The 17,137-nt window shown below is 42.6% G+C and overlaps 1 protein-coding gene across 1 annotated transcript in view; it reads left to right on the forward strand.

Annotated features, from left to right (window-relative positions):
- Hydin (HYDIN axonemal central pair apparatus protein) overlaps positions 1–17,137 on the forward strand; it is a 416,625-nt gene that overhangs the window by 4,198 nt on the left and 395,290 nt on the right. Inside the window, exons 3-4 of the mRNA XM_008834989.1 lie at positions 10,955–11,074; positions 14,498–14,632. Coding sequence (XP_008833211.1) covers positions 10,955–11,074; positions 14,498–14,632 — 255 coding nt within the window. The remainder of the gene's footprint in view (positions 1–10,954; positions 11,075–14,497; positions 14,633–17,137) is intronic.

The raw sequence follows: 17,137 nt of genomic DNA on the forward strand, positions 1-17,137 counted from the left end.
GGCGCATCACTTATGGATATATGGGGCCAGCCTTGTCTGACTTTCTGCTTCTGGGTTTCCAAAACCCTTTTGTGACTTTGTGTTCAACTCTCATCCTAATGACATTGACCAGGTTCCCTTCACTATCTGTTTATCTCTCTTAAGTTTCATTCTCCAGCCCGACAATTCAGCAGACCTGAGTCATTCCCCATCGTTTGAAGCGGTCCGTGTTTCCCTTCTGCATCTCTTTGTTCATTTGCACCTGAGCCGTCACACTCTGCTAGGGTTTCTCCTCCTCCACTTCCTATGTTTTTCTAATTTTGTTGAAGCTTTCTTATTTTTTTTCTTTTTTGAATTGATTTTTTGTGCATTCCATACAATAAATCTTAATCATCTTTATACCCCTCCCCAAACCGCCGCCCCCATAGATTGCCCCACTGGATTTCATGCATTCTGTCATATATGTTAGTGCCTATAGAGTCAAGTTAGTGTACCCTTATGTCTCTCAGTGCAAGTCCATCCACTGGGCAGCAGGCCCCAATCTTAGCCAAAGAACCATTGGCAGCTGATTACTGCTGGGTGAGGGAGAGTTGATATATCTTTATAATTTTATAGAACTTTTGTATATTTCGCACAACAGTTCTTAATCAGTTTAGACTCCCTTCCCCAACAATAAATGCCCCCCATCCACATTGGGCCTCTTGTATTCCACCATGCTTGTTAAGTCCCATTCAGTCAAGCATTTGTACCCAGATGTCCTCTGGTAAAAGTTCATCCACTGGAGACTATTGAGCCTATTTAGAGGTCTTAAGGAAGGTCTACTCTCCTTCACCCAGCAGCAATCAATCTTCAACAGTCCCCAGGCTAGGGCCAGCCTGATGTCCATTTCCCCTGCTCCTCTCTGGGCCCTTGTCTGATTAAGTTGGCATAGGTCCTGTGATCGATGCCACCCTTGCTACAAGTTCACATGTGTAAGCTTCCAGTGGCCTGAAAGCCTCTGTTTCCCTGTTTTCCTGAACCAGCCCTGGCTCTTAAAATCTCCCACCCCCTCTTCTGCAATGGTCCCTGAGCTGTGGGTGGGTGAGGTTTAATATAGGAGTCCTAGCCAAGGACTCACACTCTGCAGTCTCTTATTCTCTAAAACTTAGCCCGTCGTGACCTTCTGTGTGCATCACACTCTGTTGTATAAGGAAGCTTCGCTGGTGAGAATTGAGGGATGCACTAGTACTCTCTACACCCCCTGTTCCACTATGTTCCGTGAGCCTTAGGTGTAGTGGTTCCATTGTAGATATGTCACCTGGGGTGGGCATCTCTCAGATATATTGTCTCTGTGTGTGACCAGTTGTGGAACTCTGCAGTAGCCTTCAACTGTTGCAAAAAGAAGCTTCTTTGATAAGTGGTATACAGAATACTTGTCTGTAAATATAAGGATCAATATTTAGGATATGGTAAGAAATTTCATTTGTCTAGAGATATGACAGAGATAGGGTTTTCTCTAGGATCTATGACTCTCAAGTCATGTATATTTGGCTATAATTACAGTGCCACCCCTGAGTTCTCTCCCATTGAGAGGGTTTTAAGTCCAATTAGATAGCTGTTGATTACCTTCCAGAAAACAGTGCCATTACTGCGCCAGTAGAGGTAGTTTGCTGTGCTGGTCATTATGGTTTTTTGTCTTTAGGGCTGGGTTGGACCATTGATTGATTTTCTCCCTTAGCAGCTTGCATAGGAAACAGAGGGAAAGGGAAAGAAAAAGTCTGAGAGAGGGGGATAGTAGGAAGCAGATGTTACCAAGGGGGAGGTGGGGAAAGTGAGAGTGTTTGGCTGGGAGGGAAGAAGGGAGGGATGTACAGTGGACCATTGGGGTGGGAGAGGAGGGACCTCAGGAGAGGGTAATGGGGGGAGGATGGGTATAATGGGGGCACTTGGACTGGGGAGGGAGGAGGGAGGTTGGACAGAGGGAGGGAGGGGAGAAATGAATGGAGCTTGGGTGGTGTGGGAAGTCAAAGGGAAATGTGTTGGCTTGGGAACTGCCTGAGAAATAGACATATGGTATCTGAGCATTAATCCATGTGTGTACCTGGGGCTGTATGGCAAGGAGTACAGTGCCAGACATGAGAGACCTTCCTTCGAGTGGTTGGTCAGGGTTGTCTAAGAGATTCCCAAAATAACACAGGCTATTGCCAGAGTCCTTGGTTAATTCCCAGAACTCAAAGTTCTGCTGAAGGCAGGACATACGTTGGACACAGGACTTAGAGTAATGGAGCAGGAACTGACCTGGAAACCTTCTCCCCAAAGACTAGCTCTCATAGTTCTGGAGGATACTATGCAAGCTGCTAAGACCTCAGTGGAAGCTTTCTTCTTATCCTGATCATAAATTGTTCTCAGTACTTGAACCTCCTCTTTCTCTTCTAAATTCATTCAGTCAGGGCCTTCTAAATTTTTTTTTGACATATGGCCCCTTTCATCTGAGAAAATTTTAACTGGCCATGGATATATAGGCATATGAGATAGGTATGTAAAACAGGCCTGGGGAAATGGCTCAGTAGAGCACAGCTGTAATGCCAGTGCCTCTACACTGAGATGGTAGGCACAGACAGGGGGAACCCTAGAAGCTTGTGGGGCCAACTAACCTGATATGCATCAACAAACACAAGACTGTCTCAAACAAGGTAGAAGACACGAACCAACACCCAAGATTTTCTTCTGACTTCTACACATGCCATGGCATGAGTGCACACACATGAACATGACGTATATGCATATCATACAGACATACTAAAAAGTAGTTAAAAAATTAAAAATTATGTATGCAAAAAAATCTACTGATAATAAATAAAAGAAATTGATTTTCAAACATTCTTTGGTATACATAGAATTTTATTATTTATTTTTATTTCATATTGCAGTTTATTTTGTGTGAGAGAGAGAGAGAGAGAGAGAGAGAGAAGATGCCATGGCACACATGTGAAGGCCAGATGACAATTTCTAGGAATCACTTCTCTCCTTCCACCATGTAATTCAGGGATTGAACTCTGGTCATCAGTCTTGGCAGCAAGTGCCTTTACGCCCGAGTCATCTCGCTGGCCCCGGATTTTAATGATGTATTAAAGAGTAAAACAAGTTTGCATATTAATAAGATAGATGTACCTGCTTGTTTTATATAAAGAGTTAAAGCTTGGGCAATGCACAGCAGGAGTACAGCATCTTCATCTTTTTTCAGGGTTGACTGATATTTCAACTTCATCAATGCTGAGAACACTGAACACGTGAAGACGTAAATACAAAGTTCAAAATGGCTGAAGTCTGTTTAGGGCCATTTCAGAAATTGCTAGAAATTTCTCATAGTCCCAAGCCCAAAATCATTTAATTATCTTTTATAAAACTGGAGCCAGCAGCTCCAACAAGTTTTAAAATCAACCATTCTAACAGTGCAATCCAAAGCTATACTGCTTTGATACATGCTCTCTTGTCCTTCAGTTGGGTTCTGAGAATCCATTCTCTAGTCTTCGCACTCTGTGGCTTGATCCACTGAGCCGCCTCCTCTGTCCCGTAGGCTCCCTGTTTCTATCTCACCTCTGCATCACCAAAACTCCACAGTGCAGCAAGAAGTACATTTAAAAATGTAAATGAGGTGCCGGGCGTGGTGGCGCACGCCTTAATCCCGGCATTTGGGAGGCAGAGGCAGGCGGATCTCTGTGAGTTCAAGGCCAGCCTGGTCTATGTAGTGAGTCCAGGACAGCTGGAGCTACAGGAGACCCTTTCTCAAAAAGAACAACACAAGAAAAAAAATGTAAATGAGGTCTTGGTGAGGTGGCTCAATGGATAGAGGATCTTGCTGCCAAGCTGGATGACCTGAGATCGATCCCCAGGTCTTAAATGGTAGAAGGAGAAAACTGACTCCTGCAAGTTGTCCTCTGAGCCCCACCCCCAAAAGAAATAAAAATGTAATTAATGTGACTGGGACCATGTTACTCTGATGTTTATAACTACCGGTGACTTTCTAGTACTCTCAGAAAAATCTAAACCTGCTCCCTGGATCCCAAGACCCTGCATCATCTGGCCCTGCCTTCCTCATGGGCTTCTTTTCCTTCCTCTGCTGTGTGGCGCTTTCTTCTCTTCTAACTGCACTTCCCTCTTTCTACTTTGCACATGAAGAGATAATTCTCACCAGAAAAGGGAGATGGTTGTCTTGCTAGCTAGAGTTATGCAAAAGCCTCTGTGAGCTAGTAGCACTCTGATGTCATGCAAAGGTCTGGGAAAGGGGCATTTCTGTCAGAAGGAAGAACAGGTGCAAACTGGGGAACTCCTGAGGACCGCGTGTGGTGGCTTTGTTGATGATTCTGTTCAGCACATGGAAAGGGACTTGACACATATTGGAAACTCAACAATCATTGAATGAAAACAAACCACTTTTATCTTTCCTAGCTGCCCACAGCTTCTTGCATTCTTCAATATTTGCTTTTTGCCCTTTGGTTATTTTCCCTTCATGTGTTTTAATCCATGGTGAAATGGTGTGGTTAAGATTTTCGGTGTTTCATGAGACTGGGAATGTAGTACTGGCCTAGCATGCTTTCGACCATGGGCTCAGTTTCCAGCACCACACAAACAAACAGCACACAGACTTTTCACTGCTTCTTGGTGATAATTTTCTGATAATTTTTTCGAGACAGGCTGACCTGGAACTCTTAGAGATCTGCCTGCCTCTGCTTTCTGAGTCTTGGGATTAAAGGCATGCACCACCATGCCTAGTGGATAAATATTCTTTATTTGGGGATTGAGGAGATGGCTCAGTGGGTAAAGTGCTTTGGAAATGGAAAATATAAACATCTCTCTTAATAATTAAAAATGACAAAATTAATCCAAATAAAGAAAAATAATATAAAAACAAATTAATGAAACAAAAGCACTCATACTCTACAATCAACAGAGCAAAAAGATTATCTTTAAAAAGACCAGCAATGTTGACAAAATAGCTAGTTTATTTGATCAAGGAAATAAGACAGAAGGGCCAAATAGAAAATGTAAAGAATGAACATGGGACATTATTATAGAAGCTGAATTCAGTGAAGAGGTGACAAGTGGATATTATGTTAAAGGATTTGCAATTTTAGAAAACATGTACAGAGTTCTAGAAAAATACAATAAAATTTATCAAAGCTGGCACATGAAGAGAAAATCAGAGAAAGCCAGTCTGTAGCCAGCTACGTACAGAAAAACACCAGATCCAGACTGCTGTACAAGCAAAGTCTATCAAACATTAAATAACTCAAGTATTACAGAAAGTCTTCCAAATCAAAGAAAGCCCAGAATAGCCTCTCATCAAACATCAATATCAGTAACTTCCTTTATATATCCAAAAAAGCAGTCAAAGGACAACTATAGGCCAGTCTCACTGGGAACCACAGACATAAATAAATAAAAGGAAGAACACACTGGAAAACTGAAACCAGTGGTAGAAATGAGACTAACACATTGAACCAAGTTACCTCAGAAGTTCAAGTATCAGTCAAGAAATAAACTGCGATTTTTCTCCAGAAGAAATAACTGTTCACTCAGAAAATTCAAAATTGCCCCAAAGTAAACCACTAAAATTCATTTGTGATTTATCAAAGTCACTGAATATATAAGGCCAATATATAAAAATCAATTATATTTTATAATCCAGCAATGAACATTTAGGAAATTAAATTTATTGGCATCATATAAAATAATATTCCCAAATAGAAATTGTGTAAGAATGAATTTACCAGGAAACCTTTATCCAAAACTATAAAATGTTATTAAAATTAAAGTATACCTACATGAATTCAGGAATATACTATGTTCATGAATCAAGATAGGCAATGTACTTAGGATGTCAAATATTTCCCAAACTGATCAGAAAATTCAATATGATCTAATATGAAAAATCACAGTGGAAATTTTACAGAGCCATTGAAAAGCTGATTATAAGATTTATGGAGAAATGCAAAAGACCAAGAAGAGAGAAGATACATTTGAACAGGAAGAGGATTAGATATATTAGGTAGTGAGATATAGTTATATCATTGTGTACCATATACTGTTACTTCTTACAGCGAGATGGTAAGGTGCTGGCACAGCATTTATCACAGAACCAAATGTAAAAAGTTCTTAAATCTACGAACATTTGATTTATGACAAAGCCAACACAAAAACTCATAGGGACAGAAGATGTTCTCTTTGATAAGGTGTGTTGACTGGATAATTTATATGAAAGAAATCAGTTTAACCCATTTCACACCATTCCAGGTCTATCAAAGCCTTCCATGTAAAAGGCAAGACAAAAAATTTCTTAGAAGACAATCTAAGAGAATATCTTCTTCATCGTGGAACACATAAAATTTCCTTTAATGAGACACAGAAAATATTGAATAGGAACCAAGAGATTGATAAGTAGATTAAAATATAAAACTATGCTTATCAAAAGTCATCTTTTAGGGACTGGCAAGATGGCAGATTAAGGTGCTTGCTGCCAAGCCTGATGACCTGAGTTCAATCCCTGAGACTCACATGGTGGAAGGAGAACCCACTCCTACAAGTTGTCCTCTGACTTTGACACATATGTACTGTGGTAAGGACATGCCCATACATACATGCACAAAAATAAATAGTGTAATAAAAAATTTATTTACCTTTTAGGAATTGGAAAAAGAAAGTCTAAGAGTAGGCAGTTACAGACAGTTCATAGCACTGCTAAGTGGCCTCTAGAATGTATGAGAAACTTAAATGAATGAAAGAAATGGGTAAAAAATGAACAGCTTATAAAAGAAGATTTCCTAGTGGCTAATGGACATACAAAGGATGCTCAGCCTCTTTAGAAATCAGGAAATGAAAATAAAACTACTGTTATAGTTTGCCTTCAATTGCTCTGACCAATACCAACTTGGGGAGGAAAGGGTTTATTTGGCTTATATCTCCTGGGCCACAGTTCGTCAGGGAGCCCAAGGTAGGAACTCAGGACAGGAACCTGGAGGCTGGAGCACAGGCCATGGAGGAATGCTGCTTACTGGCTTGAACTTCTGGCCCCTGCTCAACCTGCTCAACCTGCCCAGGGATGGCACCACCCACAGTGGGTTGGGCCCTCCGATTCACTCAGTAATCAAGAGGATGCACCACAGACATGGTCACAGGCCAGTCCAATGGAAGTAATTCCCCAATTGAGGCTCCCTCGACCCAGGTGTGTCAAGTTGACATTAAAGCTATCCAGCACAACTACAGCACATCAGCATTGCGCATATACAAAATGATTTAAACTAAGGAGACTGACAGCGTCAAGTTTGGCAAGGAAAAAACAACTGGAATTCTCAGAAAGCTAGTAGGGTACCCAAGATACAGTCATGAACTCACAGGGCATCATGGGGTATTTTAAAATTACAAGTGTGAACATGGTAATATCACAAAAGTTTTGGGTTGTGGTTACCACCTAAACTACAGTGCTTGAGGCAATTCATAGTTAGATCGTGCTGTGTGCCCTGTAATGATGTAATTCATTGTAAAACTGGCTTCTCAGTGGTTGCTCTGATAAAAATCAACTACAGTTGAAAAATCAAAGTAGTACAGGAGATGAAATGCCCGCACTGGTTCTGTTGTGCGGTGTCAAACTGGTACACATGTCCCACTAGTAAACGTGTAAACATCCCACTAGTAAAATAGTAGCAATACTACTATTGCTGTGTATAGCCAAAATTCATTTAGCTTGACCACATTGTTTCCCCGTTATCGTTCCTTCCTTCTTCTCTCTGAGGGCCCAAGATAAATTTCTTTCTCGATAAAGAAGACCCTTGGTATTTCTTTTGGAAGTTGTCGACAACCGTTCATAATTTGTATCTACCTGAAAATGTTTCTCTTTGAACTTCATTGTTGAAGAGAATTTTCCATGTTGGAGAATATCATTTCTACAGACAGCTTTTTTGTTTGTTTGGCTTGGGTTTTTTCCCTCCAAGATTTAAATATCATTTCCATTTCTTTGTCCTTTGTTTATGTTTAGAAGTCAACAATATTTTTGGTTTGTCTCCTGGAGCCCCTTCACCTTCTAGGTCTTCTCTAACACAATGTTCTTGCCTTTGCTTCCAATGGTTTTATAGTTATCTACTTAGGTATGGCTTTTTAACAAGTCTGACCTGAGCTCTCAGGCCTCCTCCGTCTTTGTCTTTGTGCTGCCGTCAACTATAAAACCCCCTCTGCCGTTACTCTGTCTGCAGAGCCCCATTTTCTCCTTCTGGGCCACCGAATACACCTATTTTTGGCCTTTCAATATATTTAGCTGTCCATTTTAATTTCCCTTCTGAATCTTCTGTCATTTCAACCAGTCGTCTCAGTTATGAATATTCTTCGAACACGTATCTATTCCAATAACTTCAGTGGTGGTTACTCTGCTATTAAACACATGCATTGAATTCCCAGTTTCAGTTGTTATCATTTTAAGGTGTAGAATTTATTTTTTATTATTTCCAGTCCTCTGCCCAAATTCCAAATCTTGCATTTCATTTTCTTATAGAGAGTGTGAATCATGCCCCTGTCTACTGCCTCTTGCTTCTGCTGACTTTCATTTTTAGCACCCTAGTTCCTCATACTTATGGCCAATTTACTTATTTATTTACTTATTTTATTTATTTATTTATTTATTTATTGATTGATTGATTGATTGATTGATTGGTTGGTTGGTTGTGTGTGTGTCACAGCCTTTGCGTAGGGGTCAGAGGACATCTGGGATTAAAGGCGTGCGCCACCATGCCTGGCATTACGGCCAGTTTATAATCTGCAGGTTTTTTTGAAGTTTATGAAATATTTTTGGTAATTGTGAAATTTCATAGTTAGGAGTTTCCAGAAATGATCTGAGCCTTGTTGGGGCATTCTCTTCTGTTGTCTTGTGTCAGACCTCCATGAGCACCAGCATACCCGAATCTCCCCCTTCATTCAAGGACTGAGAGACTAGTCCATTCTTACTCTCTGGAGTATCATTCACAGGTCAGAGAAGGAAATCCCAAGTCCCCAGGTCCCCAAGTCCTACCCTTGACAAGCTTTGGAATTCCATCTCCCCAGCCTTGCTTCATATTCAAGAATTCTGCACAGCTCCCAGGTGCCCACTCTAAGGCATGGAGGGTAAAGTAGCCCAATTTTTCTCTATTCTCTCCACTTTCCACCCTGACTTGCCTGTTTTCTCCTGGAGCATGAGCAGCAATTCCTTCCTTACTAATACTTAATTAAGTCTCCAGTGCTTCCAAGCAGAGACGTGTTGATAATCATAAGGTAGCTGGGTCCAGTGACCTCATTTGCCACATTTACAATTGGAAGCCTAGAGTTAGTGACTCTATTAGCCTATTTTCTTTTTTAACTGAGGACTATATTTTTATTTACTTTGTGTGTGTGTACATGAATGTTCAGTTGAGTGTGCATATGTGCACACGATAGAGTGGAGGCCAGCGTGTTACCTCACAGGGGTCTTGATTGGGTTCCTTTTCATCACCAATTAAGAATTGAAAGACAGGAAAAATTTCAGACACAACAGGTAACAAACTCTATTGTAAAGAAACACACATTCACACACACACTCACCCAGAGAGAAAACTCTCCACAAGTGGAGAGGGGATTCAGAAACCAAAACAATCTCAAACCCCTGTGGGGCCCCAGGTCTTTTAAATATTCTTGGTGGTAATGGCAAATCCCCCTCCCCCAACTGTGGATTGGTCAACTTCAACAAAGAAGAGAGAGCAGATAGGCCACAGTTCCAAGATGACATATGTCCAGGGCTACATGACTCTGAGCCCATCTTGTAGGTCCCTTGAGAGGGTCTTGTTGGAGTAAAGAGTAAAGTCTTTATACAGGAATTAAAAATTAGCCAGGTGTAATGATTCATGCCTTTAATTCCAGCACTTGGGAGGCAGAGACAGTTGGTTCTTTGTGAGATTGAGGTCAGTCTGGTCTACATAGCAAATACCAGGCCAGCTGGGGCTATAGAGTAACTCTGTCTGAAGAAGACCAAGAAGACGATGAAGAAGAAGGTGAGGAGGAGGAGGAAAAGGAGAGGGAGAGGAAGAGGAAGGAGGAGAGGAAGAGGAGGAGGAGGAGGAAGAGGAGGAGGAGGAAGAGGAGGAGGAGGAGGAGGAGGAGGAGGAGGAGGAGGAGGAGGAGGAGGAGGAGGAGGAGGAGGAGGAGGAGGAGGAGGAGGAGGAGGAGGAGGAGGAGGAGGAGGAGGAGGAGGAGGAGGAGGAGGAGGAGGAGGAGGAGGAGGAGAAAGCCTTCAGTAGTTAAGAGCACTGGCACTGGCTGCTCTTGCAGAGGACCCAGATTTGGTTCCCAACACCTACATGGCTGTTAACAATCATCTGTGACTCCATTTCCAGGGTATCCGATGCCATCTTCTGACAACTGTGGTCATTGCATGATATGGGTTCATTTACATAAATGTGGACAAAATACTCAAATGTATAAAAATAAGTGGATAATTTTTAAAATAAAGCTTGCCAAGTTTTCATCCAGCACCCTTCCTTTGGGGCCTTTTTTCTCAAGAAATCAACCTCAGGTGTCGTTTCTGAGGAGCCATCCATCTTGTTTTTGGAGGGTCTCTCATTGGAACCTGAAGCTTGCCAATTAGGCTGTGCTGGCTGGCCAGTGTGCCCCAGGGATCCATCTGTCTCTACCTCCCCAGTGTTGGAATTATAAGCATTCACGGCCATGCCAGGCTTCTTGTGTGGGTGCTGGGGACCAGAGCTTAGGTCCCCAGGCTTGTGCCTTAAGTGCTATACTGACTGAGCCATCTCCTCAGCTTCTAAATTGTCCTCCTTCTTTTGTATTAAGTTGATGAAAATAATTATAACTATTAGATTATATGGTCACCTGCCCTTTTTAATGACTCCCATGCTCTTTGTTATAATAGCTAGATCTCTGTCTTACCTTCCTTAGTCATCTTTGCCACTGTGATGCCATGAATAACTTACTCTCTCAACTTCAGTTTTCAGGAGTTGACTTGGATCAAGCCTTATTCCAGCCCTTTCCATCTGAAATCATCTTCCAGAACTATGTTCCCTGTGAAGTCTATGAAGTTCCCTTGGTTCTGAGGAACAACGACAAAGTGAGTATGTTCACTGTTATGGGTGGACTTTCCCAGGATGTCTGAGAAGGAGTTCAGTAAACTGGCATCCCGTAGGATCTTCAAAAAGTTGTTTAATTTGATAGACTTGGGAAAACAGTATACAAACATGCCTTTTGGCTGTAAGTTTTAAAAAATACCTTATTTTTTATTTTATATGTATGAGTTTATTACCTACATATATGTAAGTGTACCCATGTCATGCAATGCCTGCAGAGGTCAGAAGAGGGCATCAGATCTCCTGGAACTGGAGTTACGGATGGTCGTTACCCTCGTTTGGGTGCTGGGAATTCAACCTGGGTCCTCAGCAAGAGCTCTTAACCACAGAGCCATCTCTCTAGCCAAGCTTTGCTTATATTATATGAACTTTGATCTTTAAAACATTTATGTTTCTTCTTATAAAAATACTGTTTGTTCCAACGTTCGATTTATTAGAGAAGTTGAGGGTTTTTTCTTTTAAATTCCACATTAGAAATGCGAGGGTTTGGGGTTTTGTTTGTTTATTTGTGTTGTTTTTTTTTCTTCTAGGATTTCTCAAATATCATATACCTTGAAAATGTTAATCACCATGGATAAAAAAATAAACGAATGTCCATTTACTAAGCTCTTGTGTTGTACATACCAAGCATAATGTTATACACGCTGCATACATTGCCTATTTTATTTCATCATAACAATGGAATGAGTAAGATGTCATTTTCATTCTTGCCTTTCAACGTGTCTCCTCCTGTGGAGCACATTATATCTCATCTGAATTACAGGCTTAAAAAGCTCATCAAATCACATAAAATAAAGGTGTAGGACAAACAAGAGTTCCTTGATAGAATTATTTGGCAAAATCAACATTGTAGAGGTCCATGAGAGAGAGATTTTAAAGAATTATCATTTATTATCAGTGTTCATGGACGTCGGCAAATTCAGACTCTGGAGACAATGGTATATTTCAGGTTTTTCCTTTTGTGCTGCAATGTTGTTAGCAAAAGAAGCTCGTGACACACAAGGACAAGCAAAAAGATGAAAAAGATTTGAAGGCACCCAGGGTCATTTACATAGATTTCAAGAAAAGGTACATTACACAAACATGAGGACTTCTCAGGCAGGAGTGGCAACAAATTTAGTTTCTCCTTTAGAACTGTCTCTTTCTTTACTATTTCATTACTCTTGCTTAGGTATTATTAGGCTAGTAAGGATGGAGAGGAGCCAGTCCAAAAGTCCTTTGGCAACTCCCCTCCAAACCTAAACAAGAAATGATTATCAGTAGGTGTACATGAGGAAGTCAGCAGTAAATGGGAAGTGTAAATTTCATCCATTGAAAGGCACAGTTGTCATGGATAACCCACCACCTCTTGGATGAGATGTAGCCAAAGCACTGGCCTGGTGGAAAGACGGTCCCCAGCCAGGGAAGGTACAGTCAGCCACAAGCAGACCCCTCTCTCCAGGGGAGGCAGGCTTGTTCATGAGTGAGTTATACCAGACCTTGCACTGAGAGGCTGATGTAAGCTTCCTTTCCTCACAGTCTTCTGTGGAACTGGCAAAGATGGGGCACAGACAGGCACACCCCATTCACCTTATCTTCTCCTCACTGGCATGAAGAGAAAAAATAAAACTCACAATGTGTTTGTGTAGGATCTATCTCTCACCTACACAACTGGAGAGAGTGATCCTTGAACACCGCAGACAGCATGATTCAATTTGGCACACAATTTTAAACACCCAGACTACAGTGTCAGACTAACCTGAGTTCAGATTCAAACTGTGTCACCTGGAGCTGGTGACACACTGTGGGGATAATGGTGGCACTCATTTTACTACAAGTGTTTTGAATATTAAATGAGATGGTGAGTGTATTCAGCTGAGCGCTTGTTGCATAAGTGGGCAAGAAGCCAGCATGGTGGTTGTGCTGTTAATATCTCCACTGGTTCCTTTCTTGGTTTGCTATGGCAGTTACACCCCCCCCTTTTTTTTTTTAACAATTTAAGTGTGTGTGTGTGTGTGTGTGTGTGTGTGTGTGTGTGTGTATGCAAGTGCCCAAAGAGACCAAAGATGTTAGATCTCCCTGGAGTTGAAGTTACAGGAAGCTGTGAGCAGCCCAGGTGGGTGCTGGGAACTGATCTCAGGTCCTTTGCAAGAGCAGCACATGCAGTTAACTGAGCTGTCTCTCCAGCCCCAGTTATGCTCTTAGTAAAGGAATCTTGCCCTATATCATTCAGCGCAGCACATGCCACTGCATGCTCTCCACCAGTACAGCCAGCCAGCTCTGTTCCTCTCAGGGATGTATGCATCTTCCCTGACTTCCCACTCTCTGGTCCGGAGCTCCATGACCATTCTTTCTGTGTTTCTTCCTTCCTTCCCCACCTGGAGTAGAGATGTGAGAGTTCTCTTCTCGATTTTCACTTGTGACCTCAGGTCATCCTTTAACTAGGTGAATTGGTTGTAGTTAACTTTCTTCTCATTTAAGTTACTTAAAAAAAATTCATAGCAGGCAAGGTTGCGCACACCTGTAATCCTAGCACTCAGGAGGTTGGGGCAGGAGCATCGTTGAGTTTGGGTGCAAACTTCCTATGAGCTGGGTTACATAGAAAGACCTTGCCTCAGAAAACAAAAAAGCAAAACAAAAAATTCTGTCCCCCTTTTCGGGCTGTGTGTCTGTAGGACTTTCACCCCAGACCACTCCCATCCACCTTATATTGTATTTCTTCTCGTTTTGGCTGAGAGAGACCTGCGTAACCCTGGGTAAGACAAAAGGGGACTAGGATAAGACCTTAAAAAAAAGAGTGAAACTAGTTGAAGCTGCCTGAGTCTGGTTAAGAGTTATCAGTGTGCCTTTTGTTCTTGCTCCTTGATGGCGCTTCCTTGGAGAAGGTGGGTGAAGTCACCTGCCTCCCAACACCCATTGATTGGTGAAGCAGTCCTTTCCTCCTGTGGCCTGGGAATCCCGATGATGCTCAGTGGCTATTGTGAGGGTGGGGTGGCCCATCATGTCCTGAAGATGGTCCCAAGAGTACAGAATTTCTTTCCCCCAAGCACTTTCAGAATGTTGGGACCTGCAGTTTAGCTCTGCTTATTGTGGGGGAGGATTCAGCTGATGGAGCAGTTTATTTAGAAGATAGTCACATTTAAATCATAAAATGAACAAAGACTTCAATAATGATGATGATGTTAGTAAAAATAAAATCACTGAGTCTTGAGGGCTGTGTGAGTGGGACAAAGGTAAGTCCTACCATTTCCCTTTACAGTTGAAGAAACTGAAATCCAGTCCTGACCAAGGTCACACGTTAGTAAGTAGCGCATGGAAACCTCACTCTAGGTTTGACTCAAATCATGTGCCCTTTTTTCTGTTCTTTTTGTTTGTTTGTTTTTGTTTTTCACTTGTGTGACAACCGTCATCATGTGTTTTCCCTGCAGATTCCAAGGATGGTGAAAGTTGTTGAGGAAAGTTCACCTTACTTCAAAGTTATCAGTCCCAAAGATACTGGCCACAAAGTAGCTCCAGGAGTTCCATCCGTGTTCCGAATCCTCTTCACACCAGAGGAGAACAAGGTGATAACCACATCAGCGAGAAATTGACTGAACCTGTGTCCCTAGGGGTTTGTAATTCAATGTTAAACACTCATGGAGGTGGTGTTGTTAGCGTGGGTGTTAATGGTATTGGTGATATTCCTGGATGGTGGTAAGGTGATGTTGATATTGGTAGTAGAACCAATGATGCCATTTTGTTGTTGATGATCGTGGCATAGTCTGTGTTGTTGTTGTTACTATAATGAAATACCAGAGGGCAGGCAGTTATAAAGAAGAAACTTCTATTTCTATCACAGTTTTAGAGGTTGAAACTCCAAACAAAACAGCTTCAACTCTGGCAAGTCCCCCTCCCCCAGGCCCCTTAACTGAGTCACCTCATGATGGCGGCATCTTGGTGGGAACGCATCTGAAAAGGATAATGAGAAAGGGAACCAGAGTTTGAGGAGAGGCCAGCCATGTCCTCCCATTAGGCTCCAACTCTTAAAGGTCTGCCACCTCCTAACATCACACACTAAAGACTCGACTCTAGCCATGAGCCCTGGAGGGCAAACCATAAGCCATCCATAGAGGTAGGGCTGGTACTGGCTCTGGCGGTATGGATGGCATTGTTGTTGTTTTTTGTTTTGTTTTTTTTTTTGACAGGGTCTCTGTAGTCCCAGCCCACCTGAAAGTCACTATGTGAATGAGGCTGGCCTCGATCTCACAGAGCTCTGCCTGCCTCTGCCTCCCGGAGGGCTGGGATTAAAGGTTTACACCACTATACCCAGCGCGCAAGGACGACATTGTTATTAGAGGTGATGATAGCTGTGGGAGGAGTGAGAGTGGATAAGAGGATTGGGTGATGTAGCACTAGGGGTAAACAAAGAATTGACAAGCAGTGCTGAGGGCTTGCCTGAGCGCTTAGCCAGGCTGCAAGGAGGCTAATCCTGCCAGACACACCTCCTCACCCCCTAACCATGCAGATTTATGCTGTACATAGCCAGAGGGACACAAAAAGGAAAAGATACAGTCTGGACACAGTGACTGAGAAAAGGTAGAGACTTGGACACTTGGGACACTAGTGGGTTGTGTATCTTTCTTCCCCGCATTCTAATCTCTTTGGGAAAGAGACCTAAAATTGTAATATTGATCACAGTCGGCCTCATTCATAGCAAAAACTGTGGTTGGGACCTGAGGCCCAGATGGGTCTCATGCTTCCCACTGTCTGGTAGACAACTGGTCCTCCATGAAGACTAACTTACATTACAGTCTCACCCAATCACAACAGGGAAGTGAGAGCTGAGAGCAGAAACCTACTGGGTTAGCTTAACCCTGCCTGCACACAGCAGGCTAGGAAGGGCCTGAGTTCAAGAAGGGAAGGATACTGTCCCTCAGCACCACCCACAGGCTGTCCTGGATCCTAGAAACCCTAGTTCCTCTTCAGAGGGAAGGAGCGGAAGCTTCCTCCTCAGGTGTTCTCCAAGAGGGCAGAATTGTTGGTCAGGTTTTCTCCTCTTGAGCCTAAATGGGGACTCACAGGGAAGAGGAAAAGGGTTTTACTGGCATGAATGAAGGAGCTAGGACAGAAAGCAGGACTTCAGTGGACATCAACAAAAGGCACTGTGCACAGTGTCAATAGCTCTGCTTGTTTCTTACGTATGGCGCCATCTTAGCTGGGATCAATAGATCGGCAAGCCAGACAAGATCTCTCTGAGCCTGGCTTCTCCAGCACTAATCCTTATTAGCTGCTGTTAATGTCATTACTGACATTCTTGCTACTAATGCGATTGTGGCTACTCTTCTGCAGAGCAGGGATACAGGACTTCATGCAGGCAGCCAAGCATGTGCTCACTATAATGAGTGATTTAAAAATTCTAGTTTAATAATGCTGCTGTTACTATCTTACCACTTGGTAGTATTTCTGTTTATTTCTTGGGCTGCGTTTATGGAGATACTATTTTGTCTGGGATACTATTTAAATGAACGAGATGTGCGCTTCTTGCTATGGGTTGTTTCTCTGTCCCTCTCTCTCTCCCCCTCCCTGCCCCTCCCCTACTCTCCCCCTCCCCCGTCCCCTCTTCCTTCTCCCCTCTCCCCTCTCCCTCTCTCTCCTTTCTCTCAAGCTCTCTAGCTGAAGGTTACCTGTGAAGAGAAAAAGCCTGGATTACTTGGGATGTCAGATACCTGCTGTCATTTGTAGGAAGCTGATTGTTAAGCCTTTGTGTGGTCTCAACTGCAAAGAGTCAGTTTTCCTTATTTCTTTCCTTTGCTGGAGAAAATGTGTCTTCTGATACAAGGTGGTGTTCCACTTACAGGAGGTCTGACTGAGTGACACATGGGCTTCCCGAGGTGATGGAGCATTCTATGGTCTTCAGAGGAGATGGAATCATCTATAGTCTTAAACATGTGAATTACATGATGACTTCATTTGTCAAAACTGTATATTTAATACTTGTGCTTTCTGATGTGTGTGTGCATGTGTGTGTGTGTGTGTGTGTGTGTGTGTGCGTGCACATTGTACCTTAAAACTGCATAATGAAGGAGCTG

The sequence above is a fragment of the Nannospalax galili genome, unplaced genomic scaffold (assembly GCF_000622305.1).
Source record: "Nannospalax galili isolate Female #2095 unplaced genomic scaffold, S.galili_v1.0 scaffold56, whole genome shotgun sequence".
Taxonomy (NCBI): Eukaryota; Metazoa; Chordata; class Mammalia; order Rodentia; family Spalacidae; genus Nannospalax; species Nannospalax galili.